This window comes from Nerophis ophidion, linkage group LG22 (assembly GCF_033978795.1).
Source record: "Nerophis ophidion isolate RoL-2023_Sa linkage group LG22, RoL_Noph_v1.0, whole genome shotgun sequence".
NCBI classification, from domain to species: Eukaryota; Metazoa; Chordata; class Actinopteri; order Syngnathiformes; family Syngnathidae; genus Nerophis; species Nerophis ophidion.
Window position 1 is genome coordinate 26956231 of NC_084632.1, and position 23490 is coordinate 26979720.

The 23490-nt window shown below is 41.7% G+C and overlaps 1 protein-coding gene across 1 annotated transcript in view; it reads left to right on the forward strand.

The window, feature by feature from the left end:
• Positions 1 to 23490, forward strand: part of LOC133540742 (glypican-5-like) — a 130846-nt gene that overhangs the window by 78603 nt on the left and 28753 nt on the right. Inside the window, exon 9 of the mRNA XM_061883632.1 lies at positions 18726 to 18867. Coding sequence (XP_061739616.1) covers positions 18726 to 18867 — 142 coding nt within the window. The remainder of the gene's footprint in view (positions 1 to 18725; positions 18868 to 23490) is intronic.

Genomic DNA, 23490 nt, shown 5'->3' on the forward strand with positions numbered 1-23490 from the left:
AATATAGTTCCTCTCGTGTAAAAATTATATACTTCATAACAGCTCACTGAAATGTTTGTTAGGTAAGGTGTACTAATCAATATAGCAGCAACTTCAGTCTTTCAAGACTAAAAAAACATCTCTCCCAGTTTTTACTGTCCAGAAATTCCTCGTAGGTTATTATTTAATGGTTGGACATGTTTTATACATCTCATTAGCTAAAATTCTGGATTGATTGGGGAAATTATTTCCAACATGGAATACTTTATATTATTAGCTACTCACCTTTAAAAGTAATTTGGTTATGTTACAATTACTGATGTGCGATACCACTGATTTTCTTTCCCATCCGATACAAAGTAAAAATCAGGCTAGTATCAGCAATATCGATCCGCTACTGATATTTTATTCAAATGTACCTAACGTGTCCACTAAAATTTAAGAAGTTGTGTATTATCAAAAACAACAACAACAACAAATATGTAAGGAAAAGGGCAAAAATTGGAACTTAATGAGAAAATGTTGGTAATTTTAAAATAATAAGAATGTATTTAGTCATTTATGACTAAGTTTTGTCTTTAAATGTATATATGATCTGTTTTTAGCGTTTTCCTTGAAATAAAAACATTTCAGAATGGCCCCTCACACTGTACTTTTCATTATGCAACCTTGGTGGACATAGTTTAGACACCCCTGATCTAAAATGTTAGAAGCCCTCAAAATAAAAATAAAACATACTTAAAATGTAAACAACGTTTAGTTACCTGAAGTTACTTAAAAAATAAAATAATACTAACTTGTGAATTGTTTGTAAAAATTACAACAATCATAATAAACACTGTTGAAAGTGCAACTGAATGTTAATGTTTTTATACACACAAGGTTATGCAGTTACACAATCGTATTTTTAATAATTTCATTCTATTCTTACTACTGTGTGCGGTATAGCTTGGTTGATAGAGTGGCCGTGCCAGCAACATGAAGATTCCAGGTTCGATCCCCGCTTCCGCCATCTTAGTCACTGCCGTTGTGTCCTTGGGCAAGACACTTTACCCACCTGCTCTCAGTGCACCCACACTGGTTTAAATGTAACTTATATATTGGGTTTGACTATGTAAAGCGCATTGAGTCACTAGAGAAAAAGCGCTGTATAAAAATAATTTACTTCACTTCACATGGGGAAAACAAACAGGAAACATTTAAGAGAAAAAGAAGAGCAAAACAATGGGTATGTAAAGAGAAAAAGTGGAATTGATCCATCCGTCCATCCATCTTCTGCTTATCCAATGTCAGGTCGTGGGTAAGCAAGGAAGCCCAGGTTTTCCTCTCACCAACTCCTCCTTGGGGATCCGAAGGCATTCCCAGGCCAGCTGGGAGACAATATCTCCCCCAATGTGTTCTGGATCTTTCCCGTGCCCTCCTACCGACTGGAGGTGCCCTGAACACACGCCAATCGAGGCGTCCTGGGGCATCCTGACTAGATGCCCTAACCACCTCATCTGGCTCCTCTCAATGTGGAGGAGCTCCTTTCGAATGACATAGCTTCTCAGTCTATCTCTAAGGGAGAGCCCCACCACCAGACAGAAGAAACTAATTTCAGCCGCTTGTGATCTTGACCTTTCGGTCATAACCCAAAGCTCATGACCAAAGGTGAGGATAGGAATGTAAATCGACCGGCTCAGCGCCATTTTACCCACGACGGATCGATACACTCTTCCCTCACTAGTGACCACTTGGTGCAAGATCTCCTCCTCAACCCGGAGATGGCACTTCACCCCTTCCCAGGTGAGAACCATGAACTCAGACTTGGAAGTGCTGATTCTCATCCCAGTCGCTTCACACTTGGGTGCGAACCGATCCAGTAAGAGCTGAAGAACCTGGCTAGCAGGACCGCATTGTCTGCAAAAAGCAGAGACCTAATCCTGCAGCCACCAAACCGGATTCCCTTAACGCCCTGATTTCCCTGTGAGATTCCGTCTGTTTGCCTGACAGTACATCTGGAATCTCATGGCCCAAAAGACCCGGTTAGGACTCCTTCTTCAACTTGACAGCATACCTAATCGTTGGTGTCCAAAAGGGGGTTCTGGGATTATCGCCATGGGCGATAACATGAGCCAACCCACATTTCCAAAAAACATGATATGCATAAATCATATAGCCTACTACCATGTCAATACACAAAAGTAGAAAATCATTACATGTAATGCATTATATTGGTACATTAAATTGTGCCTTATCTGTACTGTAAAGTTCAAATTTCAATGACGATAAAAATAAATCTAAGTCTAAAAATGACCACCCTTTTAATGCCTGATGCACATACAGTACCAAAAACCGCAATTAGCCGTGCTATTGTTGGAACGCATTTCCTCAGCGTATCAGCATATTGAGACACTGACACTGACAATACCCACATCCACAGAGGTTGTATGTGTCGGAAATATATTTTGCCCTGTCAGTTGGATGATACATCAACATACAGGCTAACGGGCATATATTTCCCCTGTTAGCCTGTATATCGATGTGTCATTGACCGCGCTAGCATGCTAAGCATTTGTTGCACCAATATATTAGCTTTGTTGGACAAGATCATAGACCAGGCCTGGGCAATTATTTTGACTCGGAGCCAAATTTGGAGAAAAAAAATGTGTCTGGGAGCCGGTATATTTATTTTTAGGAACACTAATACAAAACCTCACAATAATGTCTGATTGAACTCTAAAAACGGTATAACAGACCGCCTTAAAAAACGGAACAAAATTAAAACAATTCTTTATTGAAGGAGACACCCATAATGTACGTGTAAATAAAGAATGTGGGATTTACAAAATTAACTATAATAAATGGGTTGTACTTGTATAGCGCTTTTCTACGTTCAAGGTACTCAAGGCGCTTCGACACTACTTCCACATTTACGCATTCACACACACATTCACACACTGATGGAGGGAGCTGGCATGCAAGGCGCTAATCAGCACCCATCAGGAGCAAGGGTGAAGTGTCTTGTTCAGGACACAACGGACGTGACGAGGTTGGTACTAGGCGGGGGTTGAACCAGGGACCCTCGGGTTGCGCACGGCACTCTCCCACTGCGCCACGCCGTCCTTATCAATCAATGTTTACTTATATAGCCCTAAATCACTAGTGTCTCAAAGGGCTGCACAAACCACAACACAAACCACTACGACATCCTCGGTAGGCCCACATAAGGGCAAGGAAAACTCACACCCAGTTGGACGTCGGTGACAATGATGACTATGAGAACCTTATAGAGGAGGAAAGCAATGGATGTCGAGCGGGTGTAGCATGATACTGTGAAAGTTCAATCCATAATGGATGCAACACAGTCGCGAGAGTCCAGTCCAAAGCGGATCCAACACAACAGCAAGAGACCCGTTCACAGCGGAGCCAGCAGGAAACCATCCCAAGCGGAGGCGGATCAGCAGCGCGGAGATGTCCCCAGCCGATACACAGGCAAGCAGTACATGGCCACCGGATCGGACCGGACCCCCTCCACAAGGGAGAGTGGGACATAAGAGAAAAAGAAAAGAAACGGCAGATCAACTGGTCTAAAAAGGGAGTCTTTTTAAAGGCTAGAGTATACAAATTAGTTTTAAGGGGAGACTTAAATGCTTCTACTGAGGTAGCATCTCGAACTGTTACCGGGAGGGCATTCCAGAGTACTGGAGCCTGAAATGAAAACACTATAGGCCGCAGACTTTTTTTAGGCTTTGGGAATCACTAATAAGCCGGAGTCCTTTGAAAGCAGATTTCTTGCCGGGACATATGGTACAATACAATCGGCAAGATAGGATGGAGCTAGACCGTGTAGTATTTTATACGTAAGTAGTAAAACCTTAAAGTCACATCTTAAGTGCACAGGAAGCCAGTGCAGGTGAACCAGTATAGGCGTAATGTGATCAAACTTTCTTGTTCTTGTCAAAAGTCTAGCAGCCGCATTTTGTACCAACTGTAATCTTTTAATGCTAGACGTGGGGAGACCCGAAAATAATACGTTACAGTAGTCGAGGCGAGACGTAACAAACGCATGGATAATGATCTCAGCGTCTTTAGTGGACAGAATGGAGCGAATTTTAGCGATATTACGGAGATGAAAGAAGGCCGTTTTAGTAACGCTTTTAATGTGTGACTCAAAGGAGAGAGTTGGGTCGAAGATGATACCCAGATTCTTTACCGTGTCGCCTTGTTTAATTGTTTGGTTGTCAAATGTTAGAGTTGTATTATTAAATAGAGGTTGGTGTCTAGCAGGACCGATAATCAGCATTTCCGTTTTTTTGGCGTTGAGTTGCAAAAAGTTAGCGGACATCCATTGTTTAATTTCATTAAGACACGCCTCCAGCTGACTACAATCCGGCGTGTTGGTCAGCTTTAGGGGCATGTAGAGTTGGGTGTTATCAGCATAACAGTGAAAGTTAACACCGTATTTGCGTATGATGTCACCAGGCGGCAGCATGTAGATGCTGAAGAGTGCAGGGCCAATGACCGAACCCTGGGGAACTCCACACGTTACCTTAACGTAGTCCGAGGTCACATTGTTATGGGAGACGCACTGCATCCTATCAGTAAGATAAGAGTTAAACCAAGACAGGCCTGAGTCTGACATACCAATTCGTGTTTTGATACGTTCTAATAAAATATTATGATCGACGGTGTCGAAAGCAGCGCTAAGATCGAGGAGCAGCAACAAAGATGACGCATCAGAATCCATCGTTAGCAATAGATCATTAGTTATTTTTGCGAGGGCTGTCTCAGTAGAGTGATTTGCCCTGAAACCGGATTGAAAGGTTTCAAATAGATTGTTAGACGCTAAGTGTTCATTTAACTGCTCCGCGACCATTTTTTCGAGGATTTTTGAAATAAAGGGAAGGTGAGACACCGGTCGGTAGTTTATTTACCATGAGGTCAGGATCGAGGTTAGGTCTTTTAAGAAGAGGATGAATAACCGCTTTTTTGAATGCTAGGGGAACAGTGCCCGAGGAAAGTGATAAGTTTATAATATTTAGCACTGATGGACCTAATAATACAAAGAGTGTTGGGATGTCGCATGGCTGCAGTTGTGTGACCTCAAGTATGCAAAAATCCAGGAGAGCAGAAAGCAGGTAAGATGATTTTAATTTCATCAAAGTAAAAGATATAAACAGAAAGCAGTCTTGCATGGAGATGTTCCCAACATAGGTTTAACTTCGAGCACTGAGGAGTGCTCGAGTGAAACATAAATAGACCTATGTTGATTGACCGCAGCTGAGGACCGCTGCCAATCAACGGCGAGTGTGACAAAAACAGTGCTCAGCGGAGTAAACAGGAAGTATGACAAAATAAGAGCACTGAACAGGAAACAAAGTACAAAACACGAAAAACTATCAGAAAGTAAGTGACAGATCGTTACAGAACCTCCCCCTCAAGGAACAGATACCAGATGTTCCCTGGAAAAGAAAAATGGAAAAAAAATGTCCACAAAGTAAGGGAGGATGGAAGGAGGATTTGGTGGAAGGTCGCCAAACCTCGTGTCCCCGCAGCCAGCGAGGGAAAGTCAGGTGGCGACGGCGCGTAGAGCGCCGCTGGAACTGGCGGGGCGGGCGGCCACGGAACAGCCACATCATTGGCCGAAAAAGAGACGAGTGCATCCCGCGAGGAGGACGCCCAGGGCACGGCCACATCCGCGGCTGACGTGGAGGCGGGCGCGCTGGAGCAGGCCCGGAGACAGCAGACAAAGCGGCGGGGGCTGCAGCCAAAACAGATACCTCTGCAGGAGGCGGCTGAGGAGCCGATGTTGGTGCCGGCGTGGAAGCGGCAGACGTCATCAACGGCGTGGAAGCGGCAGACGTCATCAACGGCGTGGAAGCGGCAGACGTCATCAACGGCGTGGAAGCGGCAGACGTCATCGGCGGCGTGGAAGCGGCAGACGTCATCGGCGGCGTGGAAGCGGCAGACGTAATCGGCGGCGTGAAAGCGGCAGACGTCATCGGCGGCGTGAAAGCGGCAGACGTCATCGGCGGCGTGAAAGCGGCAGACGTCATCGGCGGCGTGAAAGCGGCAGACGTCATCGGCGGCGTGAAAGCGGCAGACGTCATCGGCGGCGTGAAAGCGGCAGACGTCATCGGCGGCGTGAAAGCGGCAGACGTCATCGGCGGCGTGAAAGCGGCAGACGTCATCGGCGGCGTGGAAGCAACAGACGTCATCGGCGGTGTTGAAGCGGCAGGCGTCATCGGAGGCGTGATTGTTGCAGATGTCATCGGCGGCGTGAAAGCGGCAGATGACGCCGGGCGAGGAGCAGCAAATGCTGGCCGAGGAATAGCGGATGCCGGCGGTGACGAAGCCCGGCGTGGTGCTGCTCTTGGCGGCGTTGGGGCTCGGCGTGGAGCCGGCGTTGGGGCTCGGCGTGGAGCCGGCGTTGGGGCTCGGCGTGGAGCCGGCGTTGGGGCTCGGCGTGGAGCCGGCGTTGGGGCTCGGCGTGGAGCCGGCGTTGGGGCTAGGCGAAAGCCCGCCAGGGACGTAGATGTCTCCGTGGAAGGAGACGCTGGCGGGGATGACAGCGGTGTGTGCCTGGCTGCACCGCAGTGTATAGTGGGCCCCCCTCCACTAGGTGGCTGCCAGACACCGTTCACACATGCGGGAAAACGTGCCTGCTCGTCGGAGTCCCCCGGTGCGAAAACCAGGGACGGGCGGGAGGGGACCAGGAGGAGGGACGAAGACACGTCCCGTGCCGAGTCCCAGCAGGAGGACAAAAGCGACCTCACTGTGGGCTCCACTGGAGCTCTCGGCGAATCAAAAAAGAGAGCGGGAGCTGGCAAAAAGAGCAGCCGGGGAGCAGCCGCTGGAAGCTGCGTAGGAGCAGGGAGAAGCAGCTCAGCAGACGACGGGAAGGATGGCGGCGGCGGACGTGCCGGTCGGAGAGCCGCAGTCGGCGACGGAGCCGCAGGAGCCGCGAGACGTGAAGGAGGAGGCGGGCGCGCCGGTCGGTGAGCCGTAGCCGGCAGCGTTGCCGAGAGGAAGGATGGCGGCGGAGGACGCGCCGGTCGGAGAGCCGTAGCCGGTAGCGTTGCCGCGGGAGCCGCGAGGCATGCAGGAAGTGGCGGACGTGCTGGTCGGAGAGCCGTAGCCAGCCGTTGAGCCGAGAGGAAAGATGGCGGCGGGGGACGCGCCGGTCGGAGAGCCGAAGCCGGTGGCGTTGCCGCGGGGAGAGGGTCCGCGTCTGTAGGCTGGGACCGCACAAACCTGGCCTTCAAGTCCTCCAGGAATTGTGCGGTCCAGAACGTCGGCTGAGGATTGCCGACAGGGATTCTCGCGAGGTCACAATTTTCTGGCTCGAAGTTACTGTTGGGATGTCGCATGGCTGCAGTTGTGTGACCTCAAGTATGCAAAAATCCAGGAGAGCAGAAAGCAGGTAAGATGATTTTAATTTCATCAAAGTAAAAGATATAAACAGAAAGCAGTCTTGCATGGAGATGTTCCCAACATAGGTTTAACTTCGAGCACTGAGGAGTGCTCGAGTGAAACATAAATAGACCTATGTTGATTGACCGCAGCTGAGGACCGCTGCCAATCAACGGCGAGTGTGACAAAAACAGTGCTCAGCGGAGTAAACAGGAAGTATGACAAAATAAGAGCACTGAACAGGAAACAAAGTACAAAACACGAAAAACTATCAGAAAGTAAGTGACAGATCGTTACAAAGAGCTCCTTGATAAGTTTCCCAGGAAGAGAGTCAAGTAAACATGTTGTTTGTTTTATTCCATTTACACGTTGTAACGACGCCTTTTAGATTTACATAGGTCTGACATGTTTAGTAACTTTACCAGTGGCAGTAGCGAGACAAAAAGGGCGGCGCATAGCTGGCAACTTGGATGTGACACACTCACGGACTTTCTAATTGGTCAAATGGTGGAGGGCGGGGCATCAAAATGAAAACAATAACAATATTTTGGGTCTGTATATCTAATTTTGAAATGAGCATATCCCGGCTGAACTAGCGTTATTAGTTATACAGGTATTCAACAAGAACATTTTTCATCAATGCCTCTTGACATATGAGGGCCATTTAATTATGACTTTCCATGAAATTATTACATATGGCACGTTTAATGCGACACATTAAAATGTCCCCAGTGTATGTCGATAATAACGTTCAGTGTTACTGAACGTTATTTCAGCAATTACAACAGATTTATGCAGCACTCTCAAAGCTTTTGGCGGCTTGGTATTCTGCTCACAGGAATTGCAGTGATTATTCATAAATCATCCTTTCAGGTCCATTGCAACGATAACGGTTGTTGGCGTTCAAGAGCCTTACATGACAGTGAGCGACGCAGTTGTCAAACAGATGAACACAACATAAAACAGTAAGGACATGTAAACATTTTGTCTTCAGCTATTTGCAAAATTAATGAAGATAGATGAGTAGGTGCCTGCTGGCGTCGACAGGAGATCAATAGAAACTAGAATAATTGGTACCATATATACATACATATGTTTACTTTGTGCTCCATCTTCAAAGCAACCTTTTTAAATCTGTTAACATAAGTTCTATTATTGTAATGAAATATTAATGGGAAAATCATATTGTGACATGCTAAGTTCATTTTTCAAATTTGGCTGTTAATGGTCTTTGGTTTTGGCTGCATTAATTAGTCTGCATTTACATGCGCGACTTATGCAGAGTCAGCTTCTCCTCTCATGCAATACACACATACCCATCGAGATTATTTATGTATGAGATGAATTTTTTTGACCGACTAATTGCACGTAGCTTTTAATTTTTGTATGGGGAAAAAATAATGAGCGCTTTGTGGATTGTCTAAGCAAATTCCCCAAAGCAAAACCAACTCAAATGTCCTCAACATACAGCTGATAGTAAATACTAACAGGCTAAAGCTGCAAAGGCATTATGATTTGTTTTCGTTTTCTTTTGGAAACGAAAAATGGTTAGGTACAAATGTTGCATTGACTTTGTTTTACAGACCATCTTCAAACCGTTTTCTGACTCTGTTCAGAATGCGCTGTTCTTTGGGCGTTTTTATTTGTACTTGCCAAAGCCCTGTCCCAGGCCAATGGTGCATTCCATTAACCTCAGAAGTTGAAAGTCCTAACTTGGAATGCAGTCAAAGCCTAACTACATTTTCCAGTTATGAAGTTGAAAAAACATGATGGCCGCATCCACGAAAAGCCACTCTTGCAGTTGACTTATCTGAATATAAACAACTTACAAACCCCATTTCCATATGAGTTGAGAAATTGTGTTAGATGTAAATATAAACAGAATACAATGATTTGCAAATCATTTTAAACCCATATTCAGTTGAATGCACTACAAAGACAACATATGTGCTGTTTAAACTGATAAACATTTTTTTTGTTTGCAAATAATCATTAACTTTACAATTTGATGCCAGCAACACGTGACAAAGAAGTTGGGAAAGGAGGCAATAAATACTGATAAAGTTGAGGAATGCTCATCAAACACTTATTTGGAACATCCCACAGGTGTGCAGGCTAATCGGGAACAGGTGGGTGCTATGATTGGGTATAAAAGCAGCTTCCAAGAAATGCTAAGTAACTCACATTCACAAACAAGGATAGGGCGAGTGTCACCACTTTGTAAGCAAACAGTTTTAGAACAACATATCTCAACGAGCTATTGCAAGGAATTTAAGGATTTTACCATCTACGATCTGTAAAATCATCAAAAGGTTCAGAGAATCTGGAGAAATCACGGCACGTAAACGATGATATTACGGACCTTTGACCCCTCAGGTGGTACTGCATCAAAAACCAACCTCAGTGTGTAAAAGTTATTACCACATGGGCTCAGGAACACTTCATAAAACCACTGTCAGTAACTACAGTTGGTCGCTACATCTGTAAGTGCAAGTTAAAACTCTGCTATGCAAAGCGAAACCCATTTATCAACAACACCAAGGAACGCCGCCGGCTTCGCTGGGCCCGAGCTCATCTGAGATTGACTGATGCAAAGTGGAAAAGTGTTCTATGGTCTGACGAGTCCACATTTCAAATTATATTTGGAAACTGTGGCCGTGGTGTCCTCCAGAACAAAGAGGGAAATAACCATCCGGATTGTTATATGCGCAAAGTTCAAAAGCCAGTATCTGTGACGGTATAGGGGTGTATTAGTGCCCAAGGCATGGGTAACTTACACATCTGTGAAGGCCCCATTAATGCTGAAAGGTCCATACAGGTTTTGGAACAACATATGTTGTCATCCAAGCAATGTTATCATGTGACGCCCCTGCTTATTTCAGAAAGACAATGCCAAGCCACGTGTTACAACAGCATGGTTTCGTAGTAAACGAGTGCGGTTACTTTCCTTGCCCGCCTGCAGTCCAGACATGTCTCCCATCGACACTGTGTGGCGCATTATGAAGCGTAAAATACGACAGCGGAGACCCCGGACTGTTGAACGACTGAAGCTCTACATAAAACAAGAATGAGAAAGAATTCCACTTTCAAAGCTTCAACAATTAGTTTCCTCAGTTCCCAAACGTTTATTGAGTGTTGTTAAAAGAAAAGGTGATATAACACAGTGGTGAACATGCTCTTTCCCAACTACTTTGGCACGTGTAGCAGCCAAGAAATTCTAAGTTAATTATTATTTGCAAAAAAAAATAAAGTTTATGAGTTTGAACATCAATTATCTTGTCTTTGCAGTGCATTCAATTGAATATGGGTTGAAAGGGATTTGCAAATCATTGTATTCCGTTTATATTTACATCTAACACAATTCCCCAACTCATATGGAAACGGGGTTTGTACAATATGTAAAAATCTGCACTTCTTTTGCAACCTTCAAAAACGGTGGATGACAAGGAAAGAAGCGGATAGCGATGAAGAACGTGTAAAAACAAAGTAAAAAAAATATTATTTACACTACAGTATCATAACCTGATGTAAACGGCCAACAGGACACCATATAGAGATAATGTGTGAAAAAAAAAGTCTGAAGTTCTAATAACGGATGTTACAGAAGCTTCTGTTATTGTTTACAACCAGGGCAGCCATCTTTGGAAGCTAATCTGTGACTTTCTGATTAGAAAATCCAACCTTAGGGGATGTTCCTGTTAAAATTTACGACAAGGAACTCGGAAATTCAGACTTCCCAGTAAAAATGGAACGTACCAAAGCCCCTTGCAACTGATTCTCCAGTCCGTCAGCCATGTTATATTTTTTAGCAGCACACTTTTGTATCAACTCTTGTACCAAATATCATAGTGTACACACTCCAAAACCAGTGAAATTGGCACGTTATGTAAATCGTAAATAAAAACAAAACACAATGATTTGCAAATCCTTTTCAACCTATATTCAACTGAATATACTGCAAAGACAAGATACTTAATATTCAAACTGGAAAACATATTTTTTTTGCAAATATTACCTCACTTGGAATTTGATGCCTGCAACATGTTTCAAAAAAGCTGGAGCAAGTGGCAAAAAAGACTACAAAAGTTGAGGAATGCTCATCAAACACTTATTTGGAACATCCCACAGGTGAACATGCTAACTGGGAACTAGTGGGTGCCATAATTGGGTATAAAAGCAGCTTCAATGGAATGCTCAGTCAGTCACAAACAAGGATGGGGCGAGGGTCACCATTTTGTGAACAAATGCATGAGCAAATTGTCGAACATCTTGAGAACAACATTTCTCAATGAGCTATTGCAAGCAATTTAGGGATTTCACCATCTACGGTCCGTAATATCAACATGTTCCGAGAATCTGGAGAAATCACTGCACTAAAGCGATAATATTATGGACATTCGATCCCTCAGATGGTACTGCATCAAAAAATGACAGTGTATAAGGATATCACCACATGGGCTCAGGGACACTTCAGAAAACCACTGTCAGTAACTACAGTTATTCGCTACATCCGTAAGTGCAAGTTGAAACTCTCCTATGCAAAGCGAAAGCCATTTATCAACAACACCCAGAAACGCTGCCGGCTTCATTGGGCCCGAACTATACAGTATACTGGTATTAGTACAGTAACGCGATACTAATGAATAATATTCGCTACTACACCGCTTCTAAAAAGTACCGGTTCACTACCCTCCCGCCACCCCGTCGTCGTCACGTTGTGACAATGCTGGTTTACGAGCAGAGAGCATGTTCGGCAGCACACAATCACGGATTACTTACAAGCAGACACAGTGTGTAGACAGAAAAAGGAGAACAGACGCATTTTGGCTTAAAAACTAAAGATAAAGGGGAAGTTATAATACTGAAACGTCCTCAGGAAGAGGTGCTTTAAGACATGGCGAGCTAGCGAGCCACTACAGTACTTCTAAATCACTAATCCTTACCTCCTGGTCAACAAATAAAGTACGTTTTTTACAAGTATCATCCCTGCAGGATGGGGAATAGCTCACCAGCGTCAACATGTAAACAAACACCATGGGTGGATCTGCACCTGACATCCACTGTAATGATACAGAGTACAGGAGCGTATCTAGTCGATACTACTATGATTACATCAATATTTTTGGTATCACAAAATCTTTTTTTTGTTTAAAAAAAAATGATATTATGTTTATAAACTCAGGAAATATGTCCCTAGACACATGAGGATTTAAATTATGACCATTGTATGATGCTGTAACGACTTGGTGTCAGATTGATACCCAAATTTGTGGTATTATCCAAAACTAATGTAAAGTATCCAAACAACAAAGGTATAACTGATTATTACATTTGAACAGAAGTGTAGATATAAAATGTTAAAGAGAAAGTAAGCAGATATTAAAAGTAAATGAACAAATAGATTAATAATTAATTTTTTACCACTCATAATTTTGAGAAAATAATAGAATGGAAAATGACACAATATGTTACTGCATATGTCAGCAGCTAAATTAGGAGCCTTTGTTTTCTTACTTACTACTAGAAGACAAGTTGTCTCGTATGTTAACTATTTTGTTTAAGGACAAACTTGCAATAAAAAACACATGTGATTAATGTACCGTAAGTTTTTTTGTTAAAACAAGGCCAATAATGCAATTTTTGTGGTCCGCTTTATTTAGAAGTACAGAAAGTACCGAAAAGTATCGAAGATACATTTTTGTACCCATACCAAAATTCCAAACTGGTAATTTAGAACAAGGCAACATTGTTTTATGAATATCTCTGCCATGCTCCATGGTTTCATTTGTAATTTTGGGACGTATGGATCACACATACACAAAAACATGTACCAACAGAAAATATGTTTTTGCATAATAAGAGCCCTTTAACAGCACATTGCAGACACAAATTGGGCTCTTTCTCTTTTAAATAAATTGACAAGATTAAAGTGCCCACACTCCAGTTGAACAACTTTGAGGTCACTTTTGAAACTAAATCCTGCCAAAGTACTTTCTCATTGGAGAGACATTAACTAAAACCTTTAATTTATTATTATTCATCACTGTCGTTTCTGCTGTCCGCACACCCATATTACCGGGATGAGAGGAAGATCAAAATATGAAAAAGATACATCCTTGGAGTGGTAATTATCTTATGAGCTGTGCTTCTGAGGTGTGTGATGTTCTCTGTCTTTGCTTCCACTAGTCCTATTCTGTAGTCGCTGTTAATTAGACCTTCGGAATACTGTGCCATGTTTCATGCAAGCTTTGCCGTCTAAGGGGATTCAGTTAACTTAGTCACACGTTATCCTTGCAATTAAAATCCGTTTGTACATGCTCAACCAATCAGGACAGGTCTAATCAACCTTGTGAGAACCGGTCCTACATAGGAAAGGGCAGCGGCCTCACCACTCTGCATCCATCTTTTGACTGAAATGAGATCAGATGACAACATGGCCAGTTATAGCTTCATTAGAAGTCTGACTGCGTCTCCCTGCACATTAAATTTGTATTTGGTGCAAGGGTCTTTACACATGGGGGCTGCGACTGACAAATGGTGGGAATATGCTGAATACTGTTCTGCACATTTTTCATATCAAAGGTGCTCCTGCTGGCAGTCATGCTGAACCGTCTTCACACAGTTGCTTAACATAAATGTAGAGAGAGTCCCTCCAGGATTTCACTATTATAATTCAAGCAAATTCAACCAATCTCTGCGAAACATTTTGGCGAATCAGCTTCATGTTCGCCAATTAAATTTGTGTGGGAGCGGCGTTCAAACGCACACATCAACTGTCAAATCAAAATCAGAATCAGAAATACTTCATTAATCGTCGAGGGGAAATTAAGATTTACAGCACAATCCCATACAAGAGCAGACAAACATTACAGGGAGACAGAACAGGAAGGACATTAAAGACCTTAAAAGAGCAGAGCTTATGCAACCAGCCATTTCTACATACAGCTACAAAAGAAAAACAATAACAACAAAAAACAAACAAACAAAAAAAACAAAAAAAATATATAGACTGTGGTGGCCTCTGTGGTGTTCCACGCCATCGTCTGCTGGGGTGGCCAGAGACAGGAGCAGACCCAACAAAGCAACCAAGATAGCCAACGCTACCCTCTGCCACCCACTAACTCTTGGCCAGTGTCCAGTCTGCATGGCTGTCCAGTCTGCCTGGATAAATCCAAATTCAAAACGTATGTTTGTTTCTAACGTAGACAAAGCAGGAGCAGCTGCATGTAACTCTTAATTGCTCAAATGGCGCAATTTTCGTCTTCCCAAGTAGTCCACTTAAGGTCATTAGGTCTTTAAAGAATTATGCAATTTATATTCTTATAGCCAAATCTTTATGTTTATCTTTTTCTGTAACTGAAATTTTCTGCTACAACTGTAGCTGTCCTCAGAGATTGTCACGTGGCGTTGCTGTGACGTGTTTGGTTAGACCTACTTCTTGTTCCTGTCTACAGTGTGACGCTAAGCCTTCTGGGTAATGTAGTATATACAAATGTATGTTCTAGTCTACATGTATGTTTAGTCTTTATTAACCTATATTTACAAACCCCGTTTCCATATGAGTTGGGAAATTGTGTTAATGTAGATATAAACGGAATACAATGATTTGCAAATAATTTTCAACCCATATTCAGTTGAATATGCTACAAAGACAACATATTTAATTTTCAAACTGATAAAAATATATATATATTTTTTTTGCAAATAATCATTAACTTAGGCTTCACGGTGGCAGAGGGGTTAGTGCGTCTGCCTCACAATACGAAGGTCCTGCAGTCCTGGGTTCAATCCCAGGCTCGGGATCTTTCTTGTGGAGTTTGCATGTTCTCCCCATGAATGCGTGGGTTCCCTCCGGGTACTTCGGCTTCCTCCTACTTCCAAAAGACATACACCTGGGGTCCCCAGGTGTATCGACCTACCCCCAGGCTGGGGATAGGTTGATTGGCAACACTAAATTGGCCCTAGTGTGTGAATATGAGTGTGAATGTTGTCTGTATATCTGTGTTGGCCGTGTGATGAGGTGGCGACTTGTCCAGGGTGTACACTGCCTTCCGCAAGATTGTAGCTGAGATAGGCGCTAGCGCCCCCCGCTACCCCAAAAGGGAATAATCGGTAGAAAATGGATGGATGGATCATTAACTTTAGAATTTGATGCCAGCAACACGTGACAAAGAAGTTGGGAAAGGTGACAATAAATACTGATAAAGTTGAGGAATGCTCATTAAACACTTATATGGAACATCCCACAGGTGTGCAGGCTAATTGGAAACAGGTGGGTGCCATGATTGGATATAAAAGCAGCTTCCATAAAATGCTAATTAAATCACAAACAAGGATGGGGTGAGGGTCACCACTTTGTAAGCAAATTGTCGAACAGTTTTAGAACAACATTTCTCAATGAGCTATTGCAAGGAATTTAGGGATTTCACCATCTACGGTCCGTAAAATCATCAAAAAGTTGAGAGAATCTGGAGAAATCACTGCACGTAAGCTACATCTGCAAGTTAAAACTCTACTATGCAAAGCCAAAACCATTTATCAACAATATCCTGAAACGCCGGGCTGGGCCCGAGCTCACCTAAGATGGACTGATGCAAAGTGGAAAGGTGTTCTGTGGTCTGACGATTCCACATTTCAATTTATATTTGGAAACAGAGGATGTGGTGTCCTCCAGAACAAAGAGGAAAATAACCATTTGGATTGCTATAGGCAATCCAAATGGTGTCTTATTTTAAATTTGTGTGGCATATAACAAGTAGAATATCAAAAAAGCATTTGTTTTCCGATTCCTGTGTTTTTTGAAAGTTCCAAGAAACATTAAAATCATAGACAATAAATTTATAAAATCAAAGTGGATTTAATGTTATTTAAAAAAAACAAGCTTCGGAACATTGTAACTTTTTCCGCAACTTTATTAAAAAGTATCTGCAATTTTAGGCATTTTCAATTCAACAAAAAAAAAAAACCCACAAGATCCTGGAGGGGACTGAGAAGATACTAATTTCCGCCCATTTCACAATACATTGGTACCTTGACTTTCATTATTAATCTGTTCTAAATTAATGTTATTTAAAAAAAAACAGCTTTGGAACATTGTAATTTTTTCCGCAACTTTATGAAAAAGTATCCACAAATTTAGGCATTTTCAATTCAACAAAAAAAAGACCCCACAAAATCCTGGAGGGGACTGATAAGATACTGATTTCCGCCCATTTCACAATACATTGGTACCTTGACTTTCATTATTAATCTGTTCTAAATGGTCTGTCAAAGAGCGAATTGCACAAAAACCGAAGGAATTTTCCCTTTAAAATCAATCCAATTAATCTCTTCCGAGCGCCCAAAAATATGAAAAAACAACAACTATTTAATACAGACATGCATACCTGTTGCTAATTACCCATACATGAACATTTAGCATCACTTTTATGTTGTATGTAACACTTTTGTTGACAAAGACAACCATAAGCGGAAAGAAAGGAAGAGAGAACCTTTGTACTCATTTACGAGTTATGTCTTAAATCCAGTAGCGTTTCTCACCTTTTTTTATCAACCGCAACTTTTCATTGGTTTATTTTGCATCCATAAAGTTACATTATTAAAAATATTTTTGTTGGTAAGGACCATTCTGCTGAAATCTGCCATGCATACGCCACCTTCATACACTCAAATTTTTTCTTGTTTTTTTTTTCTTTATCTATGTGCTGGCTGGCACTGGCAGCTTTCTGTGGCCTCATGGTGGATTATTTTGAAACATGACGCAAAGGAGAAAAAAAAATCATGCAAAAATAGAATGTGTTATTTTAGTTTTGCTTGTCTGCTGGGGACAGTAGATGATCCAATTTTTATTTCATTATCAAGCATTATACACAGGCAAGTGGCAAACACAGTGCTTCACACAAAAAAATAAAAAAAAACTGCAGAAAACTCACACACATACGGCACTATTGGAAATAACAAAACAAAAGACACTAAGGATTGAGAAACCTTTGAGGCATCCACACTTGACAGTAACTAGAATGAACGCCCTCTAAAAAAATTGTATGAAATATATGATAAAATATATGTAAGAAGAAAATAAAAGTACTGGTAAATGGTCTGTATTTATGTAGTGCTTTACTATACCTGGAATGAAAGTGTTTGAAATTATACAACACATTCACCCGTTGACACACCCATTCACACACAAATGCCATGCAAGGCGCTAACTACAACCCATCCTATATCATTATTATAACACTATACAATTACGAATAATAATAGTAGTACTAATACAAATACATAAAATACAAATAAATAAAATAAGAAAATATATATATAAAAAAAAATCATAAGCGTTTAACATGATAAGTAAAAAGTCTTATGGTGTGGCTTTGTTTTTTTTAAATTAATTTTAACGGTGTTTGCGGTCCTGAGGCTCTAAAAAATGGTTTAAAAAACCCTCCCCCCAAAATTGCCATGGTGTATTTCTGTCCCTTTTGAACCCTCATTTGCAGTCCAATGACACGTTGATGAATCATCACGCACACTCTAGTTTGTATCCAATTCCCTCGGACATGCTGTCATAAAATGACCTTGCATCTGAGTGTCCGTGTCACAGTATGAGCGGGCCACATGTCTTCTTCTTCTGTTGCATCTTGCCTACGGATGCAGCAAGTTACCATTTTCACGATCAAAAGAACTCAATATAACTTTAGTCGAGCTGTTGTTGTCACCAAGAGGGCCGCCAACAATATCTGTTTCTCGGCTGTTGATCGTATGGGCTGAAGCGGTACTCAGTTGCAATACACTTACCCATCACTTGTGGCAATAATGACAATATAAAACAAACAAAAGTCTGGCGCTAAAGTCATGGTGACTTTGCGTAAAGCGCTAAAATTATGACTAATGTGGTGAAGATGTATTTTCCAATGCACTTAAAATTGTATTGACGGTTTATTTAATTAACATATTTATTATTATTATGTGTTATTAATTTAGTTGTTTTTTTAGCAATGTGTGATTGTACATCAATTATTTGTTTAACAGTTTTTATGAGTCTATTTTTTTGCAGTATATTAAGATTAGTATTTATTTTTGTTGTCAGTCTGAACTAAGCCTTAATAATAAGTGTTTAATACATGCTTTTTTATCATTCCATTAAACTGTAAGTTTAGTAAATACTGTAAGTGGCCGTAAAGATGAATAATTCAGTACTAATATTTCAGTGGGGCCCGTCCGGGTCCCTCTGTAGTGGAGAAGTTGGTCACCAAGGTCAAAAAGGTTTAGAACCCCTGATATATTCAACCAATTCACCTAATCTGACAATCTAAAAGTATTTTTGTAATGTGCCTATTTGTGTTTCCAATTAGGAACTTTTAGTGGAACTTGGCTGGGGAAGCAAAGCCAGAAGAAAGAGTGATGAAGAGGAGGGCGGCAGTGCAGAAACAGACACTGGGAGCGGAGACGCTTGTGACGACGAAGACGGCTGTGAGGCATCTGGTGAGGTCAATGGTGAGTCACAGGCACGGACGGCTTTTAACAAACAAATTACTTTCAGGAACTACATAGAGATTGTTGATGTTCAGACGTACAATCAGATACACACTTATGCATTTGGTATGACGCTCGCTCCAAAAAAATGAAGTAATGTGTTCTTGGGGAGCCTTGAAGCAATTTCTCATAAGGCACATATTATTTAAATTGTCGATAAGAAGATGCTGATATCTGGTTTTCTAATATTTGATTGGAAATATTAGCAACGTCATCATTTTAAAATTGTGTTGACATCTCAGAGTCATTTGTGTTGGGACTTTAAAACATGTCAAATGTGGATGATATCTCCTGCAGATAATGAAAGTTATTGCATGTGCAACAAAAGTGAAAATAATAACAATAACAATTCCTTTTGGCCAGTGACCAGTCCAGGATGTAGAAGGCTGGAGAAGGCACGGGCTTACCGTATTTGAGGGGCTGGCTTGGCGAAGTTGGTAGAGTGGCTGTGCCAGCAAGCTGAGGGTTACTGGTTCAATCCCCACCTTCTACCATCATAGTCACGTCCGCTGTGTCCTTGGGCAAGACACTTCATCCTTGCTCCTGATGGGTCCTGGTGAGCGCCTTGCATGGCAGCTCCCGCCGTCAGTGTGTGAATGTGTGTGTGGATGTGCCAATGTGGAAATACTGTTAAAGCGCTTTGGGCTCCTTAAAAAAGGGCTAGAAAAGCGCTATACAAGTACAACCCACTTACCATTTATTTTCCAGACTATAGGGCGCACCGGATTATAAGGTGCACTGCCGATGAGCGAGTCTAGTTAGGTCTATTTTCATACAAAAGACGCACCGGATTATAGGGCGCATTAAAGGGGTCATATCATTTTATTTTTTTTCTAAATTGAAAACACTTCCTTGTGGTCTACATAACATGTAATTATTTGGTCAAAATGTTGCATAGATTATGTTTTACAGATCATCTTCAAGCCGCTTTCGGACAGTCGCTTCAGGATGTGCCGTCGTATTTACGTGGCTTATCTTCGGCAGCGTCTTTTCTCTGTCATCATTGTTGTAGCGGTGTAGCCTGCAGGGACGGAAGTGGAAGATGTGTCAAAAGATAGCGCTCACTGTTTTATTTCATTCAGACTTTACTTAAATCAATAACGGAGCTGCATCTCCTCATCCGTGGCTCACTAGTGCAACAACAACGTCAAAAATGTGTCCTGTGAAAAACCGTCCGGCAAGAACTCTCTAATAACTAAAGTTCTTTGGGAGAATAATTTCTACTCATTACACCGGTATGTTTTAACGCTTTCATGGCGAATTTACTGACGGATATAAGTAAGAACTTTACACTACTTTATATTATAAATGGCAACAGCGGAGGAAGAATGTCCCATAACCATAAGATAAAAAAAAGAAACTTATCGACTACGATGTTGGCACCGACTACAAAGGCGGACAGAGGCAAATTTTCAGGACTTATGCAGATCCCAAATACAGATTAGCAAGTGCCAAAAGGTAAGAAAAGTTGCTTTTGCAAAATATTGCGAAACAAAACGCCACATAATATGTCTTACCTTATACACACACCATAGTAATACTCGTAAATTGAAGCACAGTACAATCCATCAAGCGGTGCGGCTTCATAGCTTACCAAAATCGTACTAAAACATTTTGATATAGTTTTGAGCGCCGTGTGTAATGTTCTATATTTTCAATAAAACATAACATTTTGGCGTTGTTTACTTGAGTCATATTGCAGTCTACATGTATCTCTTATGTGTGACTGCTATCTACTGGTCACACTTATCATTTCACCATGTACCAAATAAAATAGCTTTGAGTTCGGTGAAGACAACCAAAATTGTTCCTTACATTAGGCGCAGCGGGGTATAAGATGCACTGTCAAGGTTTGAGAAAATGAAATAATTTTTAAGTGAACCATACAGTCTGAAAAATACGGTACTTTATGGCAATAGAAAGAATAGGCAGAAAGGTAAATGGATGAATGCATGAAACATGGCGAACAATTAAGGCTGGGTTTTGGTAAATATTCAAGTGTAGTAGTTCAGGGATTCTCCTAAAGGGCCAAAATACCTGTGATGGTGTGGGCGTGGTTATGGGCGTGGTCACGATGATGCCATCGAGTAATTTGCATTACCGTATTTCCTTGAATTGCCGCCGGGGCGCTAATTAAATTGAAACCTCTTCTCACTCCTGCGCTTACCAAAGGCATGCGGTAAAGGTAAGCATGCACTAATTATTTTAAAACTTCTTCTCACTCCGGCACTTACCAAAGGCATGCAGTAAAAATGTGAGTGTGATGTAAGGATACCATCATGAAAAGCATATTTAATTAAAAAAAAAACGTTATCACGGTCCTACCTTCACTTATAAAGGAAGTCCATGCCAGCTCCTTCCGATCAAAGCATTGATAACTTGTTTATAGAAGTCTTCCTTATATTTATTCAGTTTTAAAAGTCTCTCTGTCTCGATGGAGATATCCTTTATTACCTTCTGCTTCGATTGAAAGTCCAGTTTAGAAAACTGCTATGACTTATCAGTTAACTCGGCTCCTCAAGTGCGGGCGACGACAGAATTACCCTCGGGCAACTCCCCCTCCCGTTTTGCTCCGTGGGTGATCTCTTTATGCCACCGCTGCCACCATGAAGTGTTATTGTATAAATAATACACTGAGTATTTAGGACTGGAACATGCTTTATTTCATCCCGGTTGTTTACATAGCCAGCATAGGAGTGTTACATCCTAAAAGGTTCGTCGTGCACCCCCCGTGTCATATACTTCCCAGCACATATCACGTCACTCATTGTCATTTCTTCTGCAGCCGAGTAGTCGCAAGAAGGATCACTAGTGCCCTCTACCACCAGGAGGCGGGAGTCATTTAATGACTCATATTCGACACATGCAGCTACGGTATATTAATAAAACATAGCTGCTTACTGTTGTTTTTAGCATACTGGTATTCAATAGCTTGGACCTTCAATCTTACTGAATAGCTCTTAATCTTCTTCCCTTTATTTGTCCGTTTTCTACCGCTTATTCCCTTTTTTGGGGTCGCGTGGGGCACTGGCTCCTATCTCAGCTACAATCGGGCAACAATATGATTTGACTGAGCGGCTAGGAGACACAACGGGTAACAACAGTAAAATAGATTAGAAAGGACAGATTTTAAAAAATAAAAATGAAAAATAAAATAAAATAATTACTTTTTATTTTAACTTGGGACTTCCCGCTGGCCGGATTTTGTACACTAACGGGCCGTAGTTTGGGGACCCCTGGTATATACAGTATGCATATAACACATGTATTCTGTCCACACATAAAAGCTTCTGTATGAGAGGACTTTGCAGTTAATGCGGCAGTGAGCGTCATGTGCTGAGGAGGGGCTGTTTTTTTTTCAAACACAGTAGCTTTATATTATCGCCTTGAGGGGAGCCCTGCCCTCTCCATCATATTTCTGAATGGGGCAGAAATGACACGTTCTACCTCTCATCTTATGTGTCTGATGCAAGGTTCGTACTTATCAAGGTCTGCTCTTTTTGTCGTCGTGATGACACCAGTGTGTCAAAGTTGGTATTAAACACAGTGCTGCAGTTCTATTCAAGAGGGGTGTCTTTCACTCACCCTTTCACTTCGTTTTGTCATATCTCATTTCTCTCACCTCAGGAATTCACAGAGATTAAAATGATTGATTTTTTTTTCTCTCCCCTCCTCAAACAGCACAAACCCTGCCTTCAATCCTCCTGCCTCCCTGGACGTTCTCTATAACGTCAATAATGTAAATGTAATCACATATTTTCCACTCCTCTCCTATTCTCTTGTGTGTAGCCACAAACCATTGTGTTGTAAGACATGCAACATGCACATCTCACAATCGCATTACGGACGTTAATGATGTGGTTTTTTGGAAAGTGATAATCATTCTGTCTTGTAAAAGAAAGAGCTGATTATCGTTTGTCGCACATTAACAACCCTGCTGTGTTTTTACCATACAAAAGATGTTTGGACACATTACAAGGTTTCTATGTTTTCACATGGGACACTCAATCACAGTAACCATGGTTACCAGGTGGTCTTCCCTCCCCCGGGTACCTATTTAGTGACAATGAAGTGTGGGATGGCAACAAAGAAAGGCAGATGTTCTTTCTTTCTGCAGAGTGATGTGATATATTTCTTATTTAAGCTTAAACTTAATGTGTGATTTAAAGCACACTACTGTGTTCATAACATTACTTGAGACGTACTGGTGAACCTTTTTTATTTATTTAATGCATTTTGCCTCTGTTATCAACCACTTCCCTCAGTACTTGCCCCTTGATTGGTCTGAGCTGTCCTTTTGAAGTTTAAACAAGAACAGAAATAGTAATAAAAGAGTATCTTCTTAAGCGACTATAAAGTTTCTAGAGCCAGTCTTTGGTTCAGCTTGATCAGTGCAATAAATAAAAAACTACCCTTTTTTCCAATCCAAAGTAGTAATTTTAAAAAATGCACAGAATGAATGAAATAAGTATGATCTAACACAGGGGTGTCAAACTTATTTTAGATCGGGGGCTACATGGAGAAAAAACTACTCCAAGTGGGCCGGACTGGTAAAATCACAGCACGATTACTTAAAAAAAAACA